Source organism: Saccostrea echinata, unplaced genomic scaffold, assembly GCF_033153115.1.
Source record: "Saccostrea echinata isolate AGI-Se365-2 ecotype Australia unplaced genomic scaffold, CSIRO_AGI_Sech_v1 ptg000052l, whole genome shotgun sequence".
Taxonomy (NCBI): domain Eukaryota; kingdom Metazoa; phylum Mollusca; class Bivalvia; order Ostreida; family Ostreidae; genus Saccostrea; species Saccostrea echinata.
In genome coordinates, this window is record NW_026889801.1 from 15,500,836 (window position 1) to 15,523,237 (window position 22,402).

The following is a 22,402-nucleotide window of genomic DNA, read 5'->3' on the forward strand; positions in this document are numbered from 1 at the left end:
CAATTACTGCCAAACACTCTTTTGATCTTGAAATGCATTGTCCATCTGTCCTCACTATCTTATAAGTATTTACCCTTAAGCAATATTTAATATCTTTGATTTACTATTTCATTGTTACAGTTAAGACTTTTTATAAACATTAATTTACGTTCTATCAAGAAGAATTTCATAAGATTGCGTATGTAAAATATATACTCATAAACAAGCCGAAAATAGAAAATATTTACGAATGTGCAAAATATACATTTTGCACGGTCATATTATTATACTATATGACGATCAATATCATCATTATAAGGATTAAAACTTTGCCTGTCCACATGTGATTATTGTTTACTGCATTCTCATGAACAATCAATCATTCAATACGATTGGTCAGCATTGCTGGGTTCTGTATTTCTTATGCAACGTATAGAAATCAAACATCAAATCGATGAGTAATATGGTAATCAACATGTGAATCTTTATCACGCTCGATCAAGCAAAGTGACACGCTCATACTGGAATGATAGTAATATGAATTTCTTCAGAACGACTCGTCTAACAATTTTCCCCAGAATTCCAATCTACGCAAGTGCACTTGCAGTTTCATTCCAACATAACTAGTCATCCCGTGGGCTAACTAATAAATGACCAAACAGTGGCATGTCTTACATATTATATGACATTTGAGAAAGTCCATTGTACATCTTGTGTAATGAACTATCGCAACTATGTCGTTCCTTGATGACGGAAACGTTTAGCACTTCTTTTGCTTAATATGCGTTTCATAGATATCGATTGATTTAGTCAGGCACGCTTTTTGAAAAGCTATTACTTAATTGTCAAATGTTAAGAATGATATTGATGTGTGCTTACCTTTCTTGGGTATCATATTATTATGGTAAGATTCCCATGCTTCACTGAGATTCAATGCAAAAGCATGAAATGTCTGAAAATATTTAGCACACCGAGATTATACTTGTACAAAGATTTTTAAAAAATCATTTAGATTTCCCCTACATGCGTGGAAGACGAAAACATTCTACGGTGATTCTAGGAATAACACAAAACGAAACTTACCTATTCCGGATATTTTTAGAAAATATAAAAAATAAACCGAAAGAAGACGTATTATTTTTTTTTCATAATATGCTTTATCCATCTTAAGACATTATTGGTTAACCTGATAGATTTGTTCTTGTGAAATTAATTCTTTATACTAAATTTTACTTTCGTTTGATACATTCATTTCATTTTCTTATTGACTGAAGGGGATATTTGTACTTTTGACAGCCAGTAGTTAAGCACAACTTTTTTTTTTTTACCTAAATAACTTTGACCACAGAGAGTCCATATAGGTTCCAAAACCTTAGTATATTAGTCACCGGTTTTTCTCAGTTCTGTTTCCTATTTTATTTTATTGTGAGTTAAAGATCTGGCATGCAGTATTTCAACGATGCAACTAATTGAAAAAGGAATGTAGAAAGTTTCTCTTTATAATTTTTCTTTCATTTTACCTGAACTAAAGTGATCTATAGTAATTGTATAATAGTTTTTATAGTTCTTAATGAGCTATGACATCAAAAACAAATATATGTATTTTTTTCCATGCTATAATTTAATATGGAAAAATGAATAATTTAAATGACGCTAAATTCAAAATCCTAAAAATTGTAAATTAGGCATCCATGTTCAATTAATATCATTTTTCTTATAAAGAAAAGAGTTAATTAAAAAATTAATTGAATTTTTGAAGACTCATGAGATCATGAACTACGACGCTTCACGCCGGCATATTTCATGTTCAAAGCGCTATCGCGCTTCATGATAAATATGCCGGCGTGAAGCATTGTACATAGTTCATGTACCTCATGAACTTTCAACAATTAAATTCACTTCTTATATTAACATATTAATTTTTCTGATGAGTTGCCACTAATAACGCCATTCAGCTGTCAGTTTTTTAAGCAAAACAGTTTGTTCTATATTTTTGACGTCAAGTAAGGTATTATTACATAGCAATAGAGATATTCATACTCATTCAAGGTAGTTCATGAGAAAATGAACTGTCTTCTAGTTTGCAAAGAATCTTAAGGAGAAGTTTTTGGAAATGTAAATATATCTATAAAAAATGCTGTTCTCTGAGACGTCATGGGATATTTACATGTATATATATATATATATATATATATATATATATATATATATATATATATATATATACACGCATATATATGCATGCAAAATACAGTCTCGTTTGATGGGGCAAAATAAATAATTAAAAAAAAAATTATAATTATAAAATAAATAAATTTTACGTTTATGACAGGTTTCTTCTTAACTCATTGAAAATGACAAACTATAGGTCTATCAAGTTTTCTTTTCATTGTTTGAATCTAGAAGATTGATCCCAGATACACCTTATTTAAAGAATTTCAAAATTTGCTTAGAATTCGTCGCTTGTTTTGTTTATTTGAAATTAAGTTCACTCAGATTCATCTCTTTAGTATACTATTTAACGTAAATCCCACACAGACATAGAGATTTGTTCAAAGGCTTTTAATTAAAAGTATATTATAAGTAATTATTTAAATTATTAAGTTATAAATACTCTTTGAGTAATTTACTTGATATTTCAAATATCAAAAATGTGGTACAAAATATTATCACAAATGACATAAGCATTTGTCGTTAAGCAACATTTATTTAGATTTGATTGTTATAAAAAAAGATTCATTACATCCTGACTTTGCACAGATTAAAATGAGTCAAATCTTTACACAGTAGCCCACATGTAGCTATTGAAATACATTTTGAACAGGAGCAACTGCACATTTTCTGTTATATCCGCTACACTGCAAAGAACCATTTCTACATGGTGTCAAGCATGAGAAACAAAACTTAAACTTGCATTTAATGCATGTCATCTCTTTACACATACTCTCATGTTCAATTAAAGAACGACAGCTTGGACACATTCGTTTAGAGGGAACATCTTCAATATGCGAATAATCCAACTTCTTCCGAGGAGCCTCGTTTAATATTCTTTGAAATGCCTCAAGTTCCGAATTTGCGCACTTGTGATTTGGGAACCAAAGTGATTTACAGTCCCAGCAAAATTCGTAATTTACGCCTTTCGATTTGCTACAAAATATACAATGGACTTGTTTGTTGTTCTCTGCCAATCTCTGACAATAATTCCCGCAATCTGGACAGTTTGAAGTATTGTCGTCGTCTTTGTTTAAGGCATTCATAGAGATTCGATATTCAAAGAAAATCCGTTCATCCTCCGTCATATCTGCCTTTCGGACGATTTCCTGCATCCTCCATTCTGATCTGCATCCCTCAGTAGGACAGCGTATCGTGTCTACAACATTAGTCATCAGTTCCGACCTCATAAACCCAAACAGACTGTCCGCAGCTGAAGTAATCAAAACATTCTTTTTTAGAAAAAAAAAATCATGCAAGTTCAAGAAACAGTGTTACTTTTTCTGTCTTATACGGATATGCCTTTGAAACATTTTGTACTACAACTTAACTTCTTTTTACCTATTTTAAAATTACAAACCAAAAGGTAAATTATTCATATGTAATCAAGGATTATTCTTGAATCCATGCATGTATGTACAAGTATGGCAAATAATACTTATACATGTACAGTTATATAATTCTCTGTATTTTGTTTTTTCAAATAATATATAGCATAGCGGTGAAAGTGAAGAAGTTTTCATAGAAGTTTTTGCCAACAACTTAGTACCTAAACCTACAATTATTGTATTTTTAATTCATAATCACCCATTTCCAAGTAGGAAATGTAGGATAATTCTAAAAATATAACAGCAGCGCACCTGTAGGGATACCTGATATATAGTTTAGTGCCCCTCCCAACTGTATTGGAGACAGAATTAAGAAGTTTAGCTATTTTTCAATAATATACTAAACTTGCTTACTTATTGCATGCCCACAGGACATTTTCAGACGTGGTTCGTCTTCAGACTCTTCATAGGTGAGCATGTCTGGTTCCTCTGTATTCAGATATGACGGAAATTGCCTGTTTTCATTCCCAAACATGACCTGAAGCGGGGTTGATAGTCCAGAAATTGGCCGTTCATTTTCATAAATGATTCCTTCCTCTAAATCTACAATACTGATGGAATAACGAGACACCCCGCAATCAGACTCTATTTGCATTTTTATATCTTGGATTGTCATGCAACCCTGAAAATTTAGGATAAAATGTATAAATTGCAAATGCATAATACCTTCAAAACAATCACTAATTTGCTTCTTGTATTTATAAATATTACCGGTGATATGTCGGATGGAAACAGTGCTGATAATCTCTTAAACTGCATCATAATTGGTGTGCAAGGCACAGCGGAGGGAAAACTAAAATGAAAGTAGAATAGTGTGCTTACTTGGATTTAAATATAGCATGTAGATAGCAAAGTGTTTTTGGAAAACTCCTATTTTGGTATTTCTGAAATTAAAAATAGCGTATCCTAAAAAAGAACTTTAAATTAAAATGAAGTATTTTCGGAAAATAACTCGGTATTAGGGTCGATGTAGATGTGCATCGGAGCTGTACAAATGCAATATTTACATTAATTCTCACGAGTTGCTGATCATGATTTATGATTATACTCCCTATCCCCCCTTACACACACATACAAGTATGTAACATGATTCATAATAAAAACCAATTTAGTGCATTCAGTAAGTGCAAAGAAAAACTACTCCTGATCTTTAAATCAAGCATGCCATGCTTATCTTCCTTTGATTAAGACCCTGCTACTTTCATTTCAATTTCCAAAAATTGAGGGACCCGATTCCGAAAAATATACACAGTCAGTTTTATGTAAACAAGGCTAGTACAGGTGTATCTGCTGTTATTATAAGTGACATCGTAGATTGTTTACCTGTATTTTGAAAAGAAACTTGAACAATTTTTTTAAGGCTTGATCACTTCTGTAGTATATTTTTAAGTAAAAATTTGATAACAGAATTAATGTATGTAAAATTTCCTGAGTATATATATACAGGAGAGGGTTAAAATTTGTTAAATTACGAAATTTTTACATGATTCCTTGGAAAACCTAGAAATAATATATGTGTTTAGGTATCTTTAACAACAACAACAACAACAACACACACACACACCCTCACACACACCCTCACACCCTCTCACACACACACACACACCCTCACACACACACACACACACACACACACACACACACACACAGAGAGAGAGAGAGAGAGAGAGAGAGAGAGAGAGAGAGATGGAAAATGTGTATCTGTTAAACAAAATAATGTTATCTTTTTAGCTTCATCAAATTAATGATATTATGCCTGATTAGATAATTATACCTTACCTATAATCATTCAAAAAGGCACTTTGAGCTCAACACTAATATCTATTAAATATACATCAATATATGAGGTTTTACTTGGTAACGATCAGACGACGTCGACGGCAAATCATTTAATTAGAAAAAAAAGATTTGAAAAAATAAAAAAGAAGAAATCCAAAAAATACCTTTGAAAAAAATTAACTTAGTACCTTTAACAGCAAAATTTTTGAAACATTTTTTTCTTACCTTTTAGTATAATTACTACCTGTAACGTTTCTAGATCAAATGTATGTTCATAATATTTACATTAAATTTTATATTAACTTACCGACAACTTGGTATAATAAAACAAAATATACTTTGGAATGCCTGAATCAAAAAAAAAAAAAAAAAAAAAAAAAAAAATATATATATATATATATATATATATATATATATATATATATATATATATATATATATATATATATATATATATATATATATATATATATATATATATATATATATATATATATATATATATATATATATATATATATATATATATATAGTTATTTTACTAATTGTCTTAATAAATAATTTTGAGAAAGAAAACTTCAACAAATAAATTTCTACACCATTTTTTATTCCTACCTTTCAGAAATTTACAAAAGTAGGTTGGAAATACCCGTAGCTAAACATATAAACAACTATATTTGTAATTTATCTTTCGATTTATTCAACTACATGTAAAAGCTATTGTGAATTGATTTATCTATTTAATAAGAAGTATTGCGCTACATGTATGTGTGAATTCAAATGATCTCTGTATAAATTTCCTATCACAGTGATACTTCTTTACATTGTGACAAAATGAACAATTTATATATTAAAAAGATAAGTGTTAATTTGATAAAAAAAAATACAATAAAAATAATAAAAAATTCTTAATACAACAATATATCTAACTCGATTCTCCTTTTTCTCGTTAGGAATTTGTTTTTAAATCTCAGCAATTCATTTTTACTCTAATAGCAATGTTCATTGAGAAAAATGATTATTGATAATTTCCCCAATTGCGATTAGCAGCAGATAAATATATATACACATGCCCTTTACGATATCTGCCTTTTAAAATGAATGGACTTATTTAATAAACGGAGAGGAAAGAGTTGGAGGCTTCTGAGAAAAGCTTTTTTCAAATAATGCTTTAAATAAATACTTTTATCGATACTGCTGTAATATTGTTGACTTTAACCTACCAATATAGACGGTTACTCTTTTATAATTTGTTATCCTTTGTGTTGCTGCAAATGGAAATAAACGAATTGGTTTGCATAAAAAAATTAAAAGGGTAAAAGTAGTCTAGTTAATACGAAATCATTCCTGTGCATAGGCGTCGGAAGCAAATTGAGAGTGGGGTGGCTAATTGAAAGTGGGGGGGGGGGGGCTAAGCCCCCCCCCCCGGTTCCGACGCCTATGCTGTGAAGTGTAGATTAAAAGAATCTCAAGACATCCCAACGCTGGTTTAAGACAGGTACATGTACAAGACAGGGATTAAAATTTAGTAAAGAAAAACAAAGTTGACACCCAGAAGAATAACAATGATTTTTAATTTTATATATAATCTGTCAAGTGGATACCCTGAATTTCCTTATATTTCATTTAGAATGATACACAGTCAGGTAAAAGTGGCTTGCGTGATTTTCAACTGTTTTACTTTTAACTGTCACGGTAGATCAGTCGGTATAGAGCGCTCGCTCCATGATCGGAAGGTCATGGGTTCGAATCCCGGTCGCGACCGACCTAAGTCGATAAAAATGAGTAGCAACTGTTCCTTCGCCACACGCTTGGCATTTTGAAATGAAAGTTGCGGGTCCATCGGTCGAGACCTTAAAAAAACGAAACTCCGTGTCTCGCAGGCGATGGCACGATAAAGATTCCTCATTGTTCAATGGTCATGAGTGCCTGGTAAAGGTCATAGAACAAGTCTCAATAATTTGGCTTATATGTGGTCCACGGTTACTCGTCAAATTTCGAACATATATAAAAAGATTTAAAGATTAAATTTTATTATTAACTAATGTCTTTATTATTTGAATCATCATCTAAAAATGTCAAACAATAGATATAGGCAGTATACGAAGCTGCGTGTTGAAGATTTTCATGAATATCAAAAGAAATCGGTGACACGTACACACTTCAAAGGTTTCGTGAACACCGAAGACAGGTTTGTTCAGAGTCGAGTTTGAAATATAATGTATATATTATATGTGTAAAGGTTGAGTGAACATATATTTGTTGAACAACCTTGCGCTCTATGTTTTCTAATTAAAAGTATTACGATTTTGAATCTCTTCGCTGACTTCATTTACATGCGATTAACCTCTTTATGACCTGTTTATAATCATAACAAATCACGTGGATTTGTATCGTTACGGGTGATAACCCGCAGTAAACGTGATAGCTATCAGTTTAAACGTACTCAGTTTTATATCTGTCAGCATGGACTTGTTTGGTTCATCTTGTTATAGCGTTTTATTGTCAAAGATTTGTAAAGAATAAATTTATTTGTAGTTGATTGTGAATCTTTAACATATAATTCGTCTTTGAAAGAAAACTATAATATCAAGATATTATTTTTATAGCACATTTATCTAATTTTAATGCCTCCGCCCATTTCCATATAATAGAGAAAACAAAGTCTGATTGGGGGAAAATGTTCCGGCATTTTTAGTGCGTTAGGTTTTAAAAAAATGGCTTGTATTTTTTGATACGTTTAATTATTCATTATAAATACACAGGCCCGTAGGAAGCAATTTCAGTTTGGGGGGCACAGCCATACATTTTCAGTTGAGGGGGCACTATCAATTACCAAAAATTCCTTGACAAGCAAAAAAAAAAAAAAAAAAAAAAAAAACAAAACAAAAAAAGAAAAAAAAAAGGTCATCAGACGTTTTTATTGAGGGGGCACGAGCATATAGTAAGCTATGCTTTCTATAGTAATCGATATATCGGCAAAATTATTGGGGGTGGGGGGTGGGGCACGCCCCCCGTCCGCCCCCCCCCCCGGTTCCTATGGCCATGATACAGAATACTTTAATTAGAAATACTTTGTTATACACAATGAAAACAAACAAAATACCGTATGCTAATATTTAACCGGTAAACCAAGGGTGTAAAATGGGACCACACTACTATACTTAAGTAGAATACTCCTTTGAAGCCCTTCCCTGGTATATGGTGACATCTCTATGTAAGTGAAAAATTCTCGAATGGGGCATAAAACAACATACAACCAATCAATCACTTTTCACAATTGAAATTCATGCAAATTTCATACGAATTTCAAATGAACCACTTTATACCTTAAGAAAGAGCATCGTATCAAATAGATTTGATAGAAAGATAAAAAATGACTATATTATTAAGGTGAGGGTTTGGTCCATTATCTTTTTCGGATTCGCTACGAAAAAAAATGCTTACTTGTGGGGAACTGGAATCTTGCCGATTTCTCGCATGATAGACGTTAACTGTTTTATCATACAGATACGAAAATAAGACCAGTATTTAAACTCGTATCCAGCAATATTCTTTTTTATACATGTACGCAGTGCAATTATGAGGTTGAAATATTGATCAACCAGAATGTAGATACAAGACATTTGCATCTGGAATAATGTTTAATAATTTTAAAAAAACATATTTGCAAGCAATATTCTTTGAATCATATAAATAATTTATACTGTGACAAAGTAACTGATCACATGCTTTGCTCTCACTGCACTTTTACCATGCTGACGCAGTGGCGGATTCAGAGGTCCACGTTGGGCTGGGTGGGTTGAGGCCCGTAGGGCCGAAGGGGGAGAACAATGGGGGGAGGGCATGGGAGGGGGTATCCCCCTCCCATAGGTGGGGGTTCGGGTTCGAGAAATTTTCTTTAAAAATGGCTCCAAATGGTGCATTTTCCAGCATTTTAGATTGAATTAGTTACTTTTTGCCCAAAATTTTCTAGTTGTTTTTCAAGACCGACCTACCCAAATTTTCAAGAATTTGAACAAAAAATTAAAATTTTGGGATTATTTTTAACTTCCATGTTAACTTGAAAAATGAGACTTTTCTAAAGAAAAAATTAAATGTAAAATCTGATAAAATTAGAAATATCGCCATTTGCTATATAATATCCAATTCTTCATTTTAAAATGCACGTCCAACACACTGTCGCATGTGAAGCTATGTCTACCAAAATACAACTGCCTGATGTGCAATTTTCCAACACTTAGAACATTCGAATTCTGTGTAGAAACCCTAATTACTCTTTTCAACTACTTGACTATACTGTTCATATAATTTGCAATATAAACAAATAATGATATGTCATATTGAAGAATAAATATAAATTATTTTGGAAAGCAATTGGAATTATTGTTTATTCATTGGGGGTGGGGGGTGGGGTGGGGGTTTAATTATTATAATTTCTAACATAAATGCACTCTTTAATTCTTTTTTTTTTCACCCACTTAACTGCCCAATGTTTGAAAAAAAATCTTGAAAAACAATCAATAGAAAAGTGGCCAATTCTTGTTTTGACAGGACCTCTAATTTATACGTATTAGTTTTACCACAATTCATTATACGAAGTTGTAACCGTTAGTTGGGTTTTATTCAACATCATTCAACTGTAATTTAAAAAAAAAAAAAAGCAGATCTTTTGCTTTTTAAGATTGCATTGTAACTTCCATCTACAAAAGGAATACTTTCAATGTGCTTTTTGGTACAGGTCACAACGCATTTCAACTAGTATACGTCCCTGATGTATTATTTTTTTTTTTGTATTAAATAATAATCACAGTTTATTCACGTAGTTCGATAAAGTAACATTCAATTATCAGAAGGGAGAAGAAAATTCTCGAAACAATATTACTTTAGCAATATCAAAACAAAACCGTAATAACTATGCAGTTTTGGTTGTTAGTGTATGACGTTGCGTCATCACTAGCTGCACGGACTATCATGATATCTGCATGTGCAGTACTGTTGATTACCTGTATATTGTGTGCGCTCAAGCGGAAAGGGATTTCGCATGGTGGCTGTATATTTCACCTCTTTGTGTAAAACAATGGGCTTGGATAAAGTTTATGTTTATGTAATATATTGTTAAAATGACACTTGTAAAAAAAAATTTTTGATCTGGCGGGGGGGGGGGGGGATTCTTGAACCCCCCTCCCCCCTGAATCCGCCACTGTGACATCACACTTTCCCTTATAAACTAGGCCCCGCCACCTTATATTTAAGAAATAATGTATCATTTTTAAACATCTATCGGGACATAAATACGGGTTGGTCACGAGATCAAATTCCATAAAGCCCGAAAGGCTTTATGTTAAATTTGATCTCGTACCAACCCGTATTTATATCCCGATAGATGTTTAAAAGTGATACATTATTACTTATATTTACATTTATGACTTATTCATATTTTATATTTTCCTGATTATAATCTTTAACGCGTGAAATGTTTTATTTTTCAAACTCAACGGCACGTAATTGATCCATTGATTGCGCGTCGACCCTTTATGACGTCACTGAGAAATTACGTCGAACGTTTATGACGCGAGGAACCCGTGTTTATCCGGATATAGATACACAGTGCTTTCAAAAGTGTTATATAAAGGAAAGCATTTGCAAATGTAAATATATAACTCTAACTGAGCTGCATTATGAATATTCATGACTTTATTCGGAACCCATTGGCACCGTTTATAAAATGAAAAGAAATTTCCAGGTGTTTTAAATTGGAATGGATGAGTTGATCAAACTGGCGCACCCTTTTGCAGGGAATCAGTCTTTTTTGATGAGTTTCAGGGAATCAGCAAAAGATGTCGTTTTACTCTTATATAGTAAATGTATTATTAAAAAAATAGAGCTAAAAGTATGTCATTTAAGGAGCCAGAAAAATTCAAGTTCCTCTATAGTAAGCCTAAAAAGGAAATAAGCTGAATCTTTGGGAATCTTACTAACTCCCTCAAATATATACATGTACTTAAACTGTACAACGTCTTTAATTGCTTTAATAATCAGATTGAAGGAAAATCTTTTACAATTGAATTACTTTGTTATTGTACATACGAGAGTATATCTTGATTTACGGAAACTTTATTGACATTTAGTTTGCTTGTTTGTTTGATGTCCCTCTCGTGAATTTTTTACTCATATGGAGACGCCAACAATTGCAAATTTTGACATATACTCGGCATTCAGGGTTACTGAGCATTGAGGGATCTTTCTCCTGCCAGCATGACATCGGTTCATAGATACGGTCTCATCCGAAGGACCGGATTCCACGTCCCACAGTGGGATTCGAACCCGCGACATAAGGATCAACTCCTTACTCTGGAGGAGACTCTCTACCACTGCGCCACGCGGTCTACCTTTATTGAGTATTTCTGAAAAATAAATGAAGTATGACTAATAAATATCTTTATTTTTGTTCATTTGTTTGTAAAAAAAATTAATTCCATTTACAAGAATTATAAAAATATAATACAATGATTTTAACTGTGCCATTATAGTACTTACGGAGCAAGCACTTGACATGATGCGGCCTGACAGTCTGATTCCAAAACTGTTAAGTTTTTTCACAGTTCTAACATTTGTGCATTTCTGTAGATTTTTCGTGTCTTTTTCCTTCTTAAAGACTGAAAAAAAACTATAGCACGACATACTACTCCCCCGCCCCTAAAATGGCCGTTTTGGCGTACCGGATATTCGTGGGATCTTATAATCAATGTCTACCCAGGCAGTTAATCGATCAGGTATGGACCATGCGATATGAGGGGTATTAGGGTATTACAGGAGTTGATAATCAAAAATATCGATCCTTCCATTCTTACAAAGCTACTACCATTTGAACTCTTTGGTCCTAGATACTGTACGAGGGACGTTAGTAGTAAGGGCGGACGTATACCCCCCCCCCCTAACAATGGGGTCTATTGTGTTGGAGAACAATAGGAGAACAATGGGGGGAAAACAATGAAGTGACCCTGACCGAGATCTAGTTTACGATATGACCCTGACAGTATTGCTTACTGTGAATGAGCACGGTATTTAAATGATGATGAAATGGAATACAGGAGCACTTACACGAATGAATAAACAAGGGTATTTAAATGTCAAAGTTGGGAGGGAGAGCAAGAAAAGGGCAACAAGTACTCTAACACTTTGTCATGAAAAGAAATGTTGAGATTGCTCGCGCGCACCGCCGCCGCCGCCGCCGGCCGGAACCCGTGGACTCCGGAGACCGAAGCTACCGGAAACCGTGGACTCCGGAACTATTTTAGATGATAAATAACATTCTGGGAGAAAAATTTAAGATATCAAAAGTATTTCTGAGGGGGAAAAATTATGTGTACTTTTTACAAAATTCATACTGTCCGGGTTTACAGAACGCAGATAGAACTTATACATTTTTTTTTAAACCAACACCACCATATTGTGGTGGTGGTGGAAGTGGTGGTGGAGAATGTAATGACAAAAACAAAACACTATGATTTTTTTTGTGATTTTATTCGGACTTAATTTCAATGTTCAACAATACAATATAATATAAAAAAATCATTACAATATAAACGTGTTAGTCTACTTATTTTCTTGAAAGAGGTGATTAAACTTTGCATGGTATTTGTCGAGAATACATGATATTGCATCTTCAAGAGGCACGTCATTTTCATTGATAAGAGAGAGAATTTCCTGACGAATACTCCTATGCAACGCACTTTTCATGAGGCAGGCAGACAGTTTTAACTGTTCTTTATAATTTTTCAAAAGTAAATCTCTATCTTTTTCCAGCATCCGTTTCATGGTCGTTTTTCTGGCTTCTTCCGTCGGAACCCCTTTTTGGACTAATTTTGTAACTTGGTCTTGGAATAAAGGGTCATGTTGGTTCCAGACGGTGTTGATCATCATATCAAAGCCGACTGTATCGTCCTCATCATCTGTTTGATCACTGGTGTCAGTGTCTTCCTCTGAGTCTTCCTCACAGTTGCAGCCAAGTGCGGTGTGACGACCCAAGTCGTAAGATGTAGCAAACACGAGACCACAATCAAGGCAAAAGGGCTGCAAAATGTTGTTCTCACTTTGCTTGAGTGTAACCTCGCTGAAATCGACAGGAAGCAATTTTTTCAAGAAGATATTGGTTTGTAATCGCTTGGATTCTGGTGTGGTTTGCTTTAAATCTACGACAAGGGATCCGTGAGGCGTTTCATCAACGGCTTTGTGATAGGCATCTAGCAATATGTTGGAATGTCCAGGATACATTTGACTAGCGAGGGTAGAGATCTGCAGTTTGTCTCGCGGATTCTTAAAGAGAACCAAATATTGGCTGTTCAGGTTCATCGTCCTATTTTCTTTTCCACCGTTGAATAGGTTCTGCATGATGCAAACTATGCTCATGTTTCTGTGGTGGGCGCCCTCCACGAATATTTCACATACATCTTTATTTGCAGTGGAATCTTTCATGAGATCGTCGATGATTAAAAGTGTATTTTCATCGGGATTCTGAAAGTCGTCGCTGTCAAGGTCGGCCGGTAGTCCTTGGATGAACTCAAGGATAGGTATTTGTCTCTTGAGGTCGTCATACAAGGGCTGCCATCTTTTATACAGCCAAATGATTCGGTCAGGAGACGGTGAGATAAAATTCTGTCTTTGAAGTAAAAGTTCTTTCATCCATGTTGACTTTCCCGACATCGTAGGACCCGCAATGACCATAGTAAATGGATACTGAAATTTAAATTGGTTATGACCGCCATCGAGATGAATGCGTCGACGGTACGGATGTTGCTCTTTATGAGCGGTTCTTTCGTGTCTTCTTAGGGCATCTGTGCGTGAAAAAGATTTATGGCAGATGTTGCAAGGTGTGGACGACATGGTGTTCTTCATGCAAATGACGGCTTGTCTGATTTACCTCTTATTTAATTATTACATTCGAACCCTCTTTCCAGGTGGTCCGTTACCATTGTCCTTGATCTCTCTCTTCAGCGGCATATGTGGTCTTCCTTCTTTGACGGTCTCTTTCAGCACAGAATTTGCTCTTTCTACTGCTGCCTCTGCTGGGGAAAATCGCTGGTACAGCTGTTTAAAAGTCTTGTCTATTTTGACTGTTTTAACCGTTTTGCGACCATGTCTTGGTTTCCGTTGGATGATGTGTACGTCTTTCGTCGCCCAGACTCTAGGGTCTGAGACATAAATTTTCTTATAGTAGTCTTTTTTTATCCATGAAGTGAATTGGTAAACGTCGGAAACACAAATGAATGACGCATCTAAACGAAGATCCTTTTAAGTAGAAGAATACGATTGATTACCTATGGCTGACAATCGAGTACGACCTCCCCGTTCAAAAAGGTAGCAGGTTCATTGTCTTTATATCTTATTTCTACGCGTATTTTTTCAAACTATTGGATTCGCAGTGGCACTTGGAATGGTCTTGTGAAGATTTGATTCTTGTTAGACTCCAAAACGATACGTCTCAGTAACGGTCTGTACTGTTGGCTCACCACGGATGTGTCGCAGACGTCGCAGTATATAAAGAGCTCTTTCTTTGTGGTTTTGGCAATGCCCTTGACATAGAATTCGCTTAGTTCTACAATCCATTGGTCCGTAAACACCAACCATTTCGGTAATATAACCGTAAAATCGTATGGTTGGTTGCCGAGGAACACGTCTTTGCTTTCGGAAGATCTGAGAATGTATGCTGTTGCCATCCTCTGCAGTAATGAAAAGATTTGCGAGTACAGGGATATTATATGCTATAACCAAAAAAAAAAAAAAAAAAAATCCACAAATTAAAACCAGTCTGCGCAATTCGATCAAAAAATTACGATTAATCATCTAAAATAGTTCCGGAGTCCGCGGGTTCCGGAGTCCACGGTTTCCGGTAGCTTCGGTCTCCAGAGTCCACGGGTTCCGGCCGGCGGCGGCGGCGGTGCGCGCGAGCAATCTCAACATTTCTTTTCATGAAAAAGTGTTAGAGTATTTGTTGCCCTTTTCTTGCTCTCCCTCCCAACTTTGACATTTAAATACCCGTGTTCATTCATTCGTGTAAGTGCTCCTGTATTCCATTTCATCATCATTTAAATACCCGTGCTCATTCACAGTAAGCAATACGGTCAGGGTCATATCGTAAACTAGATCTCGGTCAGGGTCACTTCATTGTTTTCCCCCCATTGTTCTCCCCCATTGTTCTCCTATTGTTCTCCAACACAATAGACCCCCATTGTTAGGGGGTGGGGGAGTATACATCCGCCCTTACTATACTACGTTATGGAAGTACAGCATCTTAAGACATTTAATATCTTTAGGGTATTTTCCTGCCTGCAAACACATTTTTTTTTGCAGATGGATATAAGATGTTCAATAACGTTATCATTTTTTACCTGTTTTTTTTTTTTTTTTTTTTTTTTTTTTTGTTTTTGTTTTTGTTTTGTTTTTTTTGTTAATCCCAAAAAGCATCTGAGAATATTTTAATATTTTTCGTTTTTTTTTCTGTTTGCACACATATATTTTAATAGCTCGGTGCTCCAAAATATATATTGACGTTGCCAATGTTGACATTTTTTTTTTGCATTGATTATCTATATTACAAGTAGCAATAATAGTCATAAACAACCCAATGTAATTCAAAATAATTTGGGTATGTGTAAAACACGGAACGAGAAAGAAGAAACGAGAAATCAGACATGCACGGATCTAGGGGGGGGGGGGTCAGGAACCCCCTGGAATTTGCAGAGTTATAAAAAGTATATTCTGAAGCAAATAAAAAGTGACTTTGGACCCCCCCCCCCCCAGAAAACGTGGACCCCACCATCACTGCCACAAAATAGGTGATTTTCACGTTTGGAAATTTTTGGGTTCGATTTTTTTTTTTGACTGGGATGGAACCCCCCCCCCCCCCCAAAAAAAAAAAGAATTCCTGGATCCGCGCCTGTCAGAAACGAGAAACACTAGAATAAAAAAAATGACCTAAAAACGTCAACCAAGGGGCAGCTTTTGCTTTGATTTCATTTTGTTAGATAACAAGTGCTGAGTGAAATTAAAACACATAACTTAAGACAGATTTATCAGTGATCCGGCAATGCTAACCAATAAAGTCATGACATATTTAATTAAATATCAACAGCTGAAAAGTACACAATTAACTGGTAAGAGACAGATTTCTTCAGATAATTTTCTTATTTTTACATAATCAAAGTCTAAACAAAAAGTTAAATAATATATTTATAAATAATTATTTATATATAATGTATTTATATTTTTGTTATATATGTAGTAAAGAAAGCTATTATATAAATCTTGACAATAAATTTCATCAATATTACCAGAACAACTAAATTACAAAGAACAAAACATTAATAATGTCTCTTTTAATCCTTTTTTCAAAGTAATAGAGGATTTAAAATCGTTAGTCCCAGTTTTTCTTTTAATTATTACCAGAACAACTAAATTACAAAGAACAAAACATTAATAATGTCTCTTTTAATCCTTCTTAAGTAATAGAAGATTTAAAATCGTTAGTCCCAGTTTTTTTTTTAAATTATTTTTTATGATCAGTTTGTAATAATGATTTTATATTATGTGTCACGATAATGTTTTAACCATCAAATGCTTCATTTCTCGTTAAAATACATGTTGGGTTCACGTGATGATAAATGAATTCCCTATTTGAAGAAATTTTTAACTGACCATATTCATTAACATAGTTTCTGAATAAGATTCCTTTTTGGCCAACACAATGTCATTTGTTGGCCAACACAATGTCATTTGGTGGACAAAAAACATCCGTTGTAGATTTTCGAAATTTTTTGCCACAACCATAACACACCATTATTTTTGTATTTTCTAGAAACCTAAAAATATAATTGTTTTCTGTATCAACTGGAAATGGGTCACACACAGAAATATTGTCAGATAATGTCAAAACTGGTTTCTTCTTGCTTTATCCTGATTTTTCATTTGGCTTTGTAATGACAACTTTATTATTATAAGCAGAAATTGTATCATTTGATGATAACATCATTATATTACAATTTATTTTCACTACAAAATAAATCAAATTATTATAGCAATGTAAACATAACTCTAGTTCACTTGTACTCAATAAAACTGCGGGAAAAAATTTTCCTGTACCTAGGCATTGTGTCGTCATATTTTTTGACTTACATTACGTCACGCTGTACAGCACAACGGTTGTAAACATTTCACAAATCAGCTGTGCGAGAAGGACTGTTTTCTGAAATACGCTTAAAAAGGCAACTTATTGTTAAAAAAAATGCAACATCGCCAGAATTCCCACAAGGCGGAACCTCAGTCTTCAAAAGAAAAAAGAAAATTTTCAGGGAAAGCAAGACTACCAGGGAAAAAACCAAAAGTTTCCCCAGTACAGACTCAAGAAATTAGCATCGAGGAAGTGGCCTCATCAGTCTCGGAGCTCATCTTGCCCGAATTAAAACAGACTATTCAGTCGATCATAACAGAGAGACAAGACAGGGGCCTGGTATCTTCACGTATTGAACAAGTAACACCAGAACGCCCTGGACCTTCAAGCATTGCAGTGGCCGCAAGTGATAAATCTGAACAACAGATTGATGTCATATTCAACCCTACAGAGCCGGCGGCAAAAGAAGGTACTAATTTAGTTCCATTAAGTTTGGAATCAATTAATTTAGTTTCCTGCTTAGAATTAAACAATGCAATAGCAAGCGTTGACGATGAATTAGGTATGCATGTACCTCAATCTACAAAACAAAAAAAAAAATGTTAAAGGTGAATTTATTGAATTGCACAGCTTACTTGATAGACACCCAGTCAGCGATCAAGAGAACAAAATAGTCTTAAATAATGGTCAGTTGTCTGTCAAACCAGCTAATCAAATCAAGATTCTCGATATTTATACATGGTTAGATGCATTTTTTATTTTCATGAGTATATACTTAGGTGCTCATTCAGACCAAGCACAGCAGTTGCTAAAGTATATGGCAAATGTAAAAGCCGCCTAGTCGGTCAACAGGTTTTGGTTGGAGGGAATATGACAGGCAATTTCGTCTTAAGAAAGCAAGAAATACCTGTATTCCCTGGAACAAAATCGACCAAGAATTGTGGCTATTATATATAAATTCTTCAAGTGCTTCTAGACAATTTACACCTCATCAAAAAGCTTGTTTCGATTTCAATAACAAAGGTTTTTGTGTCCGTCCTTATTGTCAATATAGTCACAGTTGTTTGAAATGTTCTGGTAAGCACCATGCAACAAAGTGGCAGGAAACATTCCAAAATTCAAATAAATCTCTTGTGTCTAACAATGACAAGACCTCTCCTCGTCTTTTTCGTCGCTTTTGGAAAAAAACACAGTCATCAAATTATCAAAAAACCAGAAACAACACCTATTAATGTTAATAAAATGGTTTCGTTCCTTGATATGTATCCTAAAACTTCAGATGCTATCGAATTAAGAGATGGCTTTAGTTATAGCTTTAAAATCAAATATTCTGGACATCGTTTTTCATCAACATGTACCAATTTAGTATCAACTCTGCAACATCCAAACGAAGTTAAGCAAAAAATAGACAAAGAAATTGAATTAGGTCGAGTCGCAGGTCCTTTTGATCAAGTACTCCTGCAAAATTTTAGAATATCACCTATAGGTATCGTTGCTAAAAAAGACGGGGGTTGGCGCTTAATACATCATTTATCATTTCCCGAAGGAAATAGTGTAAACGATTTTATTGACCCTGATTATTGTACGGTTCATTACACACCTTTCGATGAAGTATTAGATATGATTGCAGCATTAGGAAAAAACTACCTTCTTGCAAAAATGGATGTCAAGTCAGCATTTCGTTTATTACCAGTACATCCTTCGGATCATGAATTATTAGGTTTTAAATTCAATAACAAGTTTTATTATGATATGTGTTTACCTATGGGCTGTTCTGCAAGTTGTGCCCTTTAGGAAAAATTGGCCCATTTTTTACAGTGGGCAACTATTACAAAAACAGGCATAGAAACGATAAACCATTATCTAGGTGATTTTATTTTCGCTGCTAAAGATTTCAAAGCATGTAAATTATTGATGACTAACTTTCAAAATACTTGTCATGAATTTGGAATTCCGCTAGCAGAGGAAAAAACTGTTGGTCCTAAGCATTTGTTGGTTTTTCTAGGTATAGAAATTGACACAGAAAAAATGGTTATTGGTATACCAGAGGAAAAAAACATTGAACTTAAAAAAAATATTGAAACAATTTTGGGAAAATCTAAAATAAGATTAAAAGAGCTACAGTCTTTAGTAGGTTCTCTGAATTTCTGCGCTAAATCATTCCTGCAGCTCGTGCCTTTAATCGTCGTTTTTGTGATGCCATGTGTGGTATTAAACATTCGTCTCATTTTATAAGGGTTAATGCTGGTATGAAGAGCGACCTACAGGTTTGGTTAAGTTTACTCGAACAATTCAACGGTACCTTTAATTTTTAGAGATTAATTGGCTTTCAAATTTTGAGCTTCACTTATACACAGACAGCGCAGGAAATGCACAACTTGGCTGCGGCGTTTATTTACAAGGTCATTGGGCATATTTTCCGTGACCCACCCAGTGGCAGGATTCAGACATAATATTTGATATAACTTTTTTAGAATTAATTCCAATAGTTCTGGCAGTCCTATTATTCAAAAATCATTTCCAAAATAAAAAAAATAATGTTTCATACAGACAACATTGCTTTAGTATCTTTTCTGAATAGGAAGACATCTAAATCTAAAAGAGTAATGGAATTAGTGCGTCCTCTAGTGCTCCATTCAATGGTTAACAACATGTATTTTAAAGCAAAACATATTTGTGGTTGCAATAATTCAATCGCTGATTCTATTTCCCGAAAACAGTGGAAAAGATTCCGGGAACTGGCACCAGAAGCGGTCACAGATCCTATACCCATCCCAGAAGATTTCACAAAGATGATATTAGAGCTAAAATAGAGCATTTAACGCTTAAGTCTATTGCCCCTAACACGAAAATACAGTACTCAGATAGTTTAAAGACATTTTCTACTTTCAGGAAGGACTACGGTTTAGATGATATTTGGGGTCCTCCCCTCTCTCACTTGTGTACATTCATCGCTCACCTGTCCCTTCGTGATTTAGCGTACAGCACAATATCATCTTATTTATCTGGTATAAGTTTTAAATGCAAGTTGACAGGTACCACTGACTATACACAATGTTTTCTGGTCAGAAAATTATTAGAAGGTATAAAACGTTCCCGTAAATCAGTTGACCGTCGTTTACCAATTATCGAAAACATTTTGAAAAAGCTCATACCAAGTTCAAGTGTAGTGTGCTCCTATAATTTTGAAATATACATGTACCTATTTTGCTCTGCCTTTTCATTAGCGTACCATGCCTTTTTGAGAGTCAGTGAATTTACAAGCAATAAAACAGGTGACACTCACCATGTTATCGGCATCAATGATATACAAATTTTATTCGATCAGTCATTAAATAAGAAAATATTAAGGTTAACAGTTCCATATTCCAAGACTGACCAAACAGGAAATGGTTCAAGAATTCAGTTGAACGAGTAACCTACACAAGTCATATGCCCCCTATTTCATTTGCAGAGATATTTGTCTGTCAGACCAAAAATTAATGGTCCGCTTCTTGTTCACGTAGACGGCAGCCCACTTACCCGTTATCAATTTACGTCAGTCCTTAATAAAGCAGTAAATCTTTTAGGTCTTTCAAATTCACGTTACACTTCCCACTCGTTCCGAATTGGGGCTGCCTCGGACAGTTTTTCTAAAGGCCTTTCTGAATCCGAAAAAATGAAAAAAGGTAGATGGATTTCACATGCTTATAAATCTTATATTAGAAAGCAGTGAAATATATATATATATATATATATATATATATATATATATATATATATATATATATATATATATATATATATATATATATATATATATATATATATATATATATATATCACGTAGGGCACGAAAAAAGTATATGGATAGTTGGCTCATCCATTATCAAGTCGGCTTTCCAACGTGCAAGCCTGTCAACTGAGAAATCCCATTTGGGACTTAGACGACTAAATTATAACATCCTTTGGCAGGGCAAGGGTGGTCTAACATGGAAAAAAATTGTTTCCCCGCATTCAGTTACTGTTGAGGTATGAACCATCTCCTGATATTTTAATAATTCACTGTGGGGGTAATGATATCGGTAATGTGCCTTTACTTGCGTTACGCTTAAAGATGAGAGAAACAACTCAAACGATTCAGTCTAAACTTCCAAACACTGTCCTGGGGTGGTCTCATATTCTTTCCAGATCTTCATGGAGCTACAGTAAAAATGTTAAATCTCAAAACCTTGCAGTCAAAAGAATTAACAGTTTTATGAGCAAATTGTTTGTTGAGAATAATGGTTTTTATATCAGTTATCCGGAGATATCTTGGGATTCTAGAGGGTTATTTGTTAAGGATGGAGTTGATCTTTCTGAATTTGGCAATGGCATACTATTATACAATTCACAAAGTAAATTGCAACAAATCTGTTCTCTCAGTGGCGAACGTAGGTGACCGGCCAATGTAAGCGTCGCTTATCCTCCAATTTTTATTGGCGGTGGTTGTTCTCCCATTGCTAGAACAACCATGTGGCGATATTTCGCGACGCTTTTGGCTTTTATAGATTTGATAGCATTATTATACTGAGTATCTGTTCCTAGTACCAGTATAATTTTGTCTATCTTTCTCAATCATGAAGCCAATAATGTATAATGATAATGTCATAATGTTTAATGTCATAATGTATAATGATGAAATGCATAATGTATGCATAATGGATAATGTATAATGATGGCTGCCACAATGTATAATGATGAAATGCATAATGGATGCATTATGAATAATGTATAATGATGGATTGCATAATGTTTGAATAATGAATAATGTACGAGGGGTGATCAAAAAGTTCGCGAACTAATTGAATAACTTCCTTAAAAGACATGAAATGAGGTTTCAGTGTTTGTTATTTTT

General features: G+C 34.2%; 1 protein-coding gene and 1 pseudogene across 1 annotated transcript; one reads left to right on the forward strand and one right to left on the reverse strand.

Annotated features, from left to right (window-relative positions):
* Nucleotides 1-2,780: 2,780 nt before the first annotated feature.
* LOC133203991 (uncharacterized protein DDB_G0292642-like) lies at nt 2,781-4,173 on the reverse strand. The gene is made up of 2 exons (XM_061339781.1): nt 3,933-4,173; nt 2,781-3,403 (listed from the first exon to the last, which is right to left on the reverse strand). The coding sequence occupies exons 1-2, from the start codon at nt 4,171-4,173 to the stop codon at nt 2,781-2,783; spliced, it is 864 nt and encodes a 287-aa protein (XP_061195765.1).
* Nucleotides 4,174-17,640: 13,467 nt separating this feature from the next.
* On the forward strand, nt 17,641-21,946 carry LOC133203992 (uncharacterized; annotated as a pseudogene).
* Nucleotides 21,947-22,402: the final 456 nt, after the last annotated feature.